General features: G+C 60.6%; 1 protein-coding gene and 1 non-coding gene across 2 annotated transcripts in view; one reads left to right on the forward strand and one right to left on the reverse strand.

Annotated features, from left to right (window-relative positions):
* Positions 1–929: 929 nt before the first annotated feature.
* TRNAR-UCG lies at positions 930–1,002 on the reverse strand. The gene has a single exon. It is a non-coding gene; the product is annotated as a tRNA-Arg (tRNA).
* Positions 1,003–1,099: 97 nt separating this feature from the next.
* Positions 1,100–7,685, forward strand: part of POLG (DNA polymerase gamma, catalytic subunit) — an 11,194-nt gene continuing 4,608 nt past the window's right edge. Inside the window, exons 1-18 of the mRNA XM_017742557.1 lie at positions 1,100–1,174; positions 1,566–2,190; positions 2,485–2,680; positions 3,076–3,243; positions 3,495–3,641; positions 3,856–3,935; positions 4,357–4,539; positions 4,664–4,824; positions 5,041–5,164; positions 5,235–5,459; positions 5,609–5,726; positions 5,896–5,967; positions 6,082–6,204; positions 6,385–6,545; positions 6,660–6,713; positions 6,811–6,928; positions 7,368–7,503; positions 7,614–7,683. Of these exons, the coding sequence (XP_017598046.1) occupies positions 1,610–2,190; positions 2,485–2,680; positions 3,076–3,243; positions 3,495–3,641; positions 3,856–3,935; positions 4,357–4,539; positions 4,664–4,824; positions 5,041–5,164; positions 5,235–5,459; positions 5,609–5,726; positions 5,896–5,967; positions 6,082–6,204; positions 6,385–6,545; positions 6,660–6,713; positions 6,811–6,928; positions 7,368–7,503; positions 7,614–7,683 (2,717 nt within the window). The 5' untranslated portion in view covers positions 1,100–1,174; positions 1,566–1,609. The remainder of the gene's footprint in view (positions 1,175–1,565; positions 2,191–2,484; positions 2,681–3,075; positions 3,244–3,494; positions 3,642–3,855; positions 3,936–4,356; positions 4,540–4,663; positions 4,825–5,040; positions 5,165–5,234; positions 5,460–5,608; positions 5,727–5,895; positions 5,968–6,081; positions 6,205–6,384; positions 6,546–6,659; positions 6,714–6,810; positions 6,929–7,367; positions 7,504–7,613; positions 7,684–7,685) is intronic.

The following is a 7,685-nucleotide window of genomic DNA, read 5'->3' on the forward strand; positions in this document are numbered from 1 at the left end:
TCCTGCGGCGTGCAGGGAGCCGGCACCCACCTGTGCGGACCTTGGCACCGCCTATTTACCTTCCTTGTCAACCTACATCCCACTCCTTGCACCCTGAATCCCCTGCGCCCTGCATCCACCTGCTCTGCAGCTGGCATCCCATTCGCTGCACCTGTGACTTTTCCTCTGCACCCTGCATCCCATTCCTAGCGCTCTGCATCCCATTCCCTGCACCCTACATCCCCTTCTTCGCACCCTTCATGCCCTTCCCTGCACCCTACATGCCCTTCCCTGCACTCCACATCCATACCCTGCACCCTACATCCCATTCCTTGCACCCTGTATCCCTGCCCTCCATTCTGCATCCCATTCCCTACATCTATGGCCTTTTCCTTCCCTTCAACCCGCATCCCATTCCTTGCACCCAGCACCCATTCCCACTACCCTACATCCCACTCCCTGCACCTGTGGCCTTTTCCCTGTACGCTGCATCCCATTCCCCATACCCCGGATGCCATTCCTCGCACCCTACATCCCATTCCTTGCATCCTGCATCCTCCGTCCTGCACCCCGCACACATTCCTTGCACCTTACATCCCATTCCCTGAACCCTACACCCATTCCCTGCACCCTACACCCTCTTGCCTGTACCCTACACCCCATTATCCCACACCCTGCGCTCACGTTTGGCTCTCCAGCCACTGCTCCACCCTCAATCCATCCGTGAGGCTTGGGGCTTTCAACGTGACAGGCACCGGCGCGGTGCGTCCCGGCCCCGCCACCGTGAGTATCCCATTCTGCTCGCACGCAGCCGCTTCCCACCCCGCTCCGCGGTCAGACACGGGACCAAAAGGCGCACCGCGGGTGCGGTGACCCCGGTACCGGGGCCGCGGAAGCCCCCGCAGGGGTTAGCGCAGCAAAAATACCAGCGCCAGCACAGCGCTCCGGCGCGACCGCGGCAGGACTCGAACCTGCAATCTTCTGATCCGAAGTCAGACGCCTTATCCATTAGGCCACGCGGCCACCTCCACTGCCGCCTTCCCGCCTGCCTTACTGAGGGAATCCCGGAGGGCCGTACCATGCGCGGGAGGGGGGCGGGACGGGACGGGACGTCACCGCGGCCGGAAGCTCCCCCGGGCGCCCGGATTTGGATCTGCCCGGCGGTCCAGGCCCCTGCAGCCCGTGCCGGGACCAGGTGGGAGCCGGGGGCAACTGAGGGGGAAAACATCTGTATGGGGGAAAACATCTGTACGGGGATACCATCTGCACGGGGGATAACATCTGTATGGGGGATAACATCTGTACGGGGGAAAACATCTGCACGGGGGATAGCATCTGTATGGGGATAACATCTGTAGGGGGGCACGGCTGTATGGGGGGCACGGCTTTATGGGGGAAAACACCGGTATGGGGAAAACCCATCTGTTTGGGGGCACCGCTGTGTGGGGGATAAACGTCGGTACGGGGGCACGGGTTTATGGGGGGCACGGCTGTACAGAGGGGTGCGGGACTGTACGGGACAATGCGTGCATGGCGGGGGTGGTGGCCAGTGCTGAGCTCACCCCTCGCCTTTTCTCCGCCCGCAGCTCCAGCGGCCCGTGCCGGGGCACGTCCCGGAGCAGGGGTGGCGATGAGACGCGTGCCCTGGGTGCGCTCGCTGAGGGGCTGCAGCCCCCAGCCGCGGCGATGCCACTCCAGCTCCTCGGCCAGCAGCCCGCTGCCGCAGGAGCCGAGCCAGGAGCCGGCCGCGGGCCAGCGGCGCATGAACCCCCTCAACATCCAGATGCTGTCCAGGACCCTCCACGAGCAGATCTTCCGGGGCGCCCGGGTGCGCTACTCGGCGGAGGAGGTCCGGCGGAGCGTGGAGCACCTGCAGCGCCACGAGCTGTGGGGCAAGGAGACCTCCACGCTGCCCGACGTGGACCTGCGGCTGCCCCGCATGTACGGGGACAACATCGACGAGCACTTTCGCCTCCTGGCGCAGAAGCAGAGCTTGCCCTACCTGGAGGCGGCCAACGAGCTGCTGCGCTGCGAGCTGCCCCCGCTGCCCGAGCAGTGGGCGTGGAAGCTGGGCTGGACCCGCTACGGCCCCGATGGGCGAGCGGAGGCTGTCGACTTCCCCGAAGAGCGGGCGCTGGTGTTGGATGTGGAGGTGTGCGTGGCTGATGGCCAGTGCCCGACGCTGGCCGTGGCGGTCTCGCCGCATGCCTGGTGAGATGCCGTGCCAGCAGCGACGCTGGGGTCACGGCAGGGGTGGGGAGGAGGCAGTTTTGAGAAGGATGGCGATGCTCCTGAGCGGAGCCTCTTCCTGCAATCCACTGCTGGCTTGCAGGAAAGACGCAACGAAGCCCCAAAGCGTGGCTCTGGAATGTGTGTACTGCTTGGCAAGTGCAGCGCTCCCCAGGGTGGGTCAGCTCCCTCCCACAGGTGGGGTCCTGCTCAGCGGCCCATGGCACTGCAGGTGCTTTGTTTGTGACAGCTGCCGGTGCCACATGTCCCCCGCAGGTACTCGTGGTGCAGCAGGCGACTGCTGGAGCAGCGTTACTCCTGGTCCAGCCACCTCACCCTGGCTGACCTCATTCCCCTGGAGAGCCCAGCAGGTGCCAGCTGTGCCAGCAAACAGGACTGGATGGAGAGAGTGGTGGTGGGACACAATGTGGCCTTCGACCGGGCGTTCATCAAGGAGCAGTACTTTATTCAGGTAATCCATTGAGCCTTTGCTTTGTACTGGCAGCTGCAATTCCTTACCCAGATAATCATTTGCATTGGCTCTTGAGGGTTATTTTGATAGATGCTGTTCTGCACAGGTACCCCAGGTTTGTGTTCACCTTGTCCTGCAGAGCAGGCTGAGGTTGGATCCCTTTAGAGGAAAAGGTTCTTGCATCCTGTAAGGCTGCTGGAGGCTGCAGGGTGACAGCTGGGGAGGTGGCAGGAGCCTTTGAGCAGCTGACAGCCTGCACTGGGCATGCTTTTGGCTCTCAAAAGGGGAGTGTGGGAGGCAAAGTTTCCCTTAGCAAAAGCAGCTTGAGCAGAGGAATTGCAGCTCCTCCAGCATATCCCAAACCCTCACTTTTCTCCCACTGTGTTGTGTCCCAGGGCTCCAAGATGCGTTTCCTGGACACCATGAGCATGCATATGGCCATCTCGGGGCTGACAGGCTTCCAGCGCAGCCTCTGGATGGCTGCCAAGCACGGCAAGAGGAAGGGGCTGCAGCAGGTCAAGGAGCACATGAAGAAAACACGCAGCAAGACAGAGGGGCCAGCGGTGAGTGAGGGAGCTGAGCTGCTGGCAGCAGTGTGGGCAGCAGGGGACCGTGTGCTCCTGTGATGGGGCTGTTTGCTCCTGTACTGGCAGAGTGGGAGCTGTTGGAGCAGCTCTGCTGAGTGAAGCTCTCGCAGCACATTTCAGATAAGGCGGCCTTGGTTTAAACTGGAGCAGCAGCATGCTCTGCTCCTCCTGATCTTGGCTGCAGCTGGTCCTCCTCCCACACTGCCTGACCCCCCTGCTGTCCACAGATCACCTCGTGGGACTGGGTGCACGTCAGCAGCATCAACAACCTGGCCGATGTGCACGCACTCTACGTCGGGGGGGAGCCGCTGGAGAAGGAGGCACGGGAGACCTTTGTGAAGGGCACCATGGCTGATGTCAGGAGTCACTTCCAGGTGCCATTCCACCATCCTGACAGGCAGCAGGAGCTGGAGAGGGGAGCAGGGTGGTAGTAGTTGCTGGGGTAGTTTCTATTTTGCTGCCCTCTTCTTGCAGCTTTGTGTGTGCATGGGGCTGTGACCTGCTCTGGGCTCCTGCAGCCCCGATGCCTTGCCCTGTGCTGGCAGAGGGGTGGCTGCTTTGCCTGCTCTCACCTGCTGCTGTCCTCAGGACCTGATGTCATACTGTGCCCGTGATGTCCAGGCTACCCATGAGGTGTTTCAAGAGCAGCTGCCACTGTTCATGGAGAGGTGAGAGCTGCCAAGTTCTGGCTGGCATTGGCCAGGGGGCTGTGGGCTTGGTGGGCAGTGGGGAGGGTCACAGTCCCTCTGGGCATGAGATGTGGCTCCTCTTGTCCTTAGGGTGTCCTGAACCTCTTTTCAGGAGGGACTTCAGACCCCTCCTGTGTAGGTGAGCAGGAATAAACAGCAGCACAGTGCCTGGGGAAGGTGAGCAGGCTTCCTGAGGCAGCCTAGAGCTCTACAGTTTTGGGGTTGTTGCACAGGGCAGGCAGAAGATACAGAGATCATTACAGTTTAGAGGAAGAGCATCGAGGATTATGTGAGGCTGGGAAACTCTAGATGAAGACACATTCGTATCTGTTGTAGTCTGGTGCTTCCAGGGCAAATCCTCTCTGGCAGATATCTAATTCCTTGCTGCTTTGGGGCCCAGGTGCCCCCACCCTGTGACATTTGCAGGGATGCTGGAGATGGGAGTGTCCTACCTGCCGGTCAATGGGAATTGGAAGAGGTACCTGAATGATGCTCAGGGTATTTACGAGGATCTGCAGAAGGAGATGAAGAAGTCCCTGATGAACCTGGCCAACGATGCCTGCCAGCTGCTGCACGAGCACAGGTACCGTGGGCTGGGGCTGCAGGTCCTGCTGGAAGGAGCTCAGGCACCAGGTGGTCCATGGGGGGCTGTGGGTGGGTGTGAGGGACAGAAGCAAAGCTGTGGTGTGACAACAATGTATCATCAGGTACAAGGATGACCCTTGGCTGTGGGATCTTGAGTGGGACACACAGGAGTTTAAGCAAAAGAAGAATCCAGGGAAGAAGAAGAAGAAAGGCCAGGATGGGAACAGCCAGGTCTCCCTGGCAGCAATGGATGCAGAAGAGTCAGCGCAGGAGTGGCAGGAGGGTGAGCATAGGTGATCCCTGGGGAGGAGGGATGCTCCAGGGCTGCCTCCCCAGGAGTGCCCAGACAAAGGGACAAGGTTTGTTGGTGCTGCAGGGTAAATCATTGCTGGCCTGTGTCCCATGCAGCTGCATGTGATGGGGGACTGGTTTGATGTCCCTGTCCCCAGAAGGGTGGCACAGAGGACCCTTTGCCAGACAGTCCTTCTTGCCCCACCAGACCCTGGTCCCCCCAGTGAGGATGAGGAGCTGAAAGTCCCTGCGAGCCAGCTCTGTCTGGAGCGCCTGAAGGAGACAGTTTCACTGCAACCCAAGAGACTCCAGCACCTGCCAGGCCACCCAGGGTGAGTTGGGGACCCTGGGTGTCCCCAGGGCTTGCCCTGCACTCTCTGACCCATACCTGCTGCTCCCCAGCTGGTACCGCAAGCTGTGCCCACGCCTGGAGGAGGAGGGGTGGGTGCCTGGCCCCAGCCTCATCAGCCTGCAGATGAGGGTGACCCCGAAGCTGATGCGCCTGGCCTGGGATGGCTTCCCCCTCCATTACTCGGAAAAACATGGCTGGGGATACCTGGTGCCAGGACGGCAGGACAATTTGCCAGCAGCCCCTCTAGAGACCGATGGCCCCTCCTGCCCACACAGGTGAGGGGATGTAATGGGGTGCTGGGCTGGGAGCTGCTCCATGGGGATATCTGTGGGAGCTCCCCGGAGCCCTGGCACTGTGCCCAGGAGCTGCCCCAGAGCCTTGGGCCCCGTTGTGGGTGCATCAGCCCTCCCCTCTCCTCTGCCAGGGTGATCGAGAACCTGTACAGGCAGCACTGCCTGGAGAAGGGCAAGGAGCAGCCCCCAGGGCTGGAGTCTGCTGTAGAGGACGAGCTGGTGATGGATAGCAGCACAATGTGGCAGAAGGTGAAGGAAGGGATGGAGGGTTCCCTGGTGGGAGGGAGGGGTGGGGCTGTGCTTCTTCCTGAGTGCATGCAGTAACCAGCCCTGTGTGCAGCTCCAAGTAAGAAATTCCCTTTAATAAGGGAGGATTGGTGTTTGATCTGGTTTCCCCCACGGTCCCTCTCTGCTGCAGATGGAAGAGCTGAGCCAGATTGAGGTGGATCCAGAGGAGAAAATGAGCAAAGCAGGCCAGAGCCTGGTGCTGGTAAGGAGGGGTTTCCTGTGGAATGGGGTGGTGGATTGGTCTCTCTTTCCTTGATTTCCCCCTCCTGCCATGCCTGAAAATGTTCCTGGCATTGTCTCACTTTGCTGGTCGCAGGAGGAGATGGAAGAGCTGAGCACGCAGGCAGAGATGAGGAGCCAGCCCTCATTCCACCATGGCAATGGTCCCTACAACGATGTCAACATCCCTGGGTGCTGGTTCTTCAAGCTGCCTCACAAGGCAAGCTGGGGCTCCTGGGGCTCTTCCTGTCCCCACAGTGCTGCTGGGACCCACGTGATCTCATCCCGTGGGGTTGGGTGGGGGAAGTCCATCCCTGTAGCTGGGACAGGAGAATGCACAGAGCTTTGCTGATGTGGCGTGGTGGCTTGCTGAGCCCTGACACCTCTTCTGCTGCTAAAGGATGGGAATGATAACAACGTGGGAAGCCCTTTTGCCAAGGATTTCCTGCCCCAGATGGAGGATGGCACCCTGCGGGCTGCTGTGGGCCGCACCCACGGGACAAGAGCCCTCGAGATTAACAAAATGATCTCGTTTTGGAGGAACGCTCACAAGCGGATCAGGTGAGCAGCTGCTTTCATGGTGACACCCCTGCAGGTGGAGGCTGTGTTGAGACAGGGGAGTTTGTGTGGATGCACAGGGGAGCTCAGCATCTCACCTGCCTTGTGTCCTCCCAGTTCCCAGATGGTGGTGTGGCTGAAGAAGGGGGAGCTGCCTCGTGTGGTGACCAGGTATGGGGCAGAATGATCCAAATCTGGACTGTTGCTCCCTTTACCCCACGCCAGGAGGGCTCTTGCAGGATGATGCTCATCCTCGCCTCTGTCGCAGGCATCCTGACTATAACGAGGAGGACAGTTACGGAGCCATCCTGCCGCAGGTGGTGACCGCAGGCACTGTCACCCGCCGAGCAGTGGAGCCCACCTGGCTGACGGCCAGCAACGCCCGGGTATGGCCACGCTTGGATCCTTGCCAGGGGTGTTTTGGGGCTCCCTCTGTGTTTTGGACTGATGGGAGCTGCTTGGGTTGGAATAGGAGTTGGATATGGATGCTGGGATTTGTGGTGGCAGGGCCAGTGCTGGGGTGCTCTTGTTGATGTGCTTTGCTGTGGGAGAGGGGAAGGAGTTGGCAGAAGCTCTGGAGCTTAAGGATGTGGTGAAAGGGAAAGAAAGTACCAGTTTCTGTCCTTTCTCAAGCTCCCCTTCTTCTGTGCTGGAGTAACCAAGTGGGTGATGCTCCACCATGGGTTAAACCCGGTTTTGACATTGAGAACAAAACTTAGGAGCACGGGGAGTGCTGTGCCAGCACACTGTGGCTGTGGGAGGAAGGCTGCTCCTGTGCCATGGAGGAGGAGAGGGATGTGCTGAGCTTGGCATCGTGTCCTGCAGGCCGACCGGGTGGGCAGTGAGCTGAAAGCCATGGTCCAGGTGCCACCCGGCTACTCCCTGGTGGGAGCAGACGTGGATTCCCAGGAGCTCTGGATCGCCGCTGTGCTCGGCGAGGCGCAGTTCGCTGGCATGCACGGTGAGCCGGGGCTGCGCCGCGGGGGAGCGGCTTTACTGGCCAGGGTGGTGATCCCCCCCAATCCCAATCCTGATCCCGCGTGGTGCCCACCCTCTGCTCCGCTCCCGCAGGCTGCACGGCCTTCGGCTGGATGACTCTGCAGGGGAAGAAGAGCAAAGCCACGGACCCGGCCAGCAAGACGC

The sequence above is a fragment of the Corvus brachyrhynchos genome, unplaced genomic scaffold (assembly GCF_000691975.1).
Source record: "Corvus brachyrhynchos isolate BGI_N302 unplaced genomic scaffold, ASM69197v1 scaffold97, whole genome shotgun sequence".
Lineage (NCBI taxonomy): Eukaryota > Metazoa > Chordata > Aves > Passeriformes > Corvidae > Corvus > Corvus brachyrhynchos.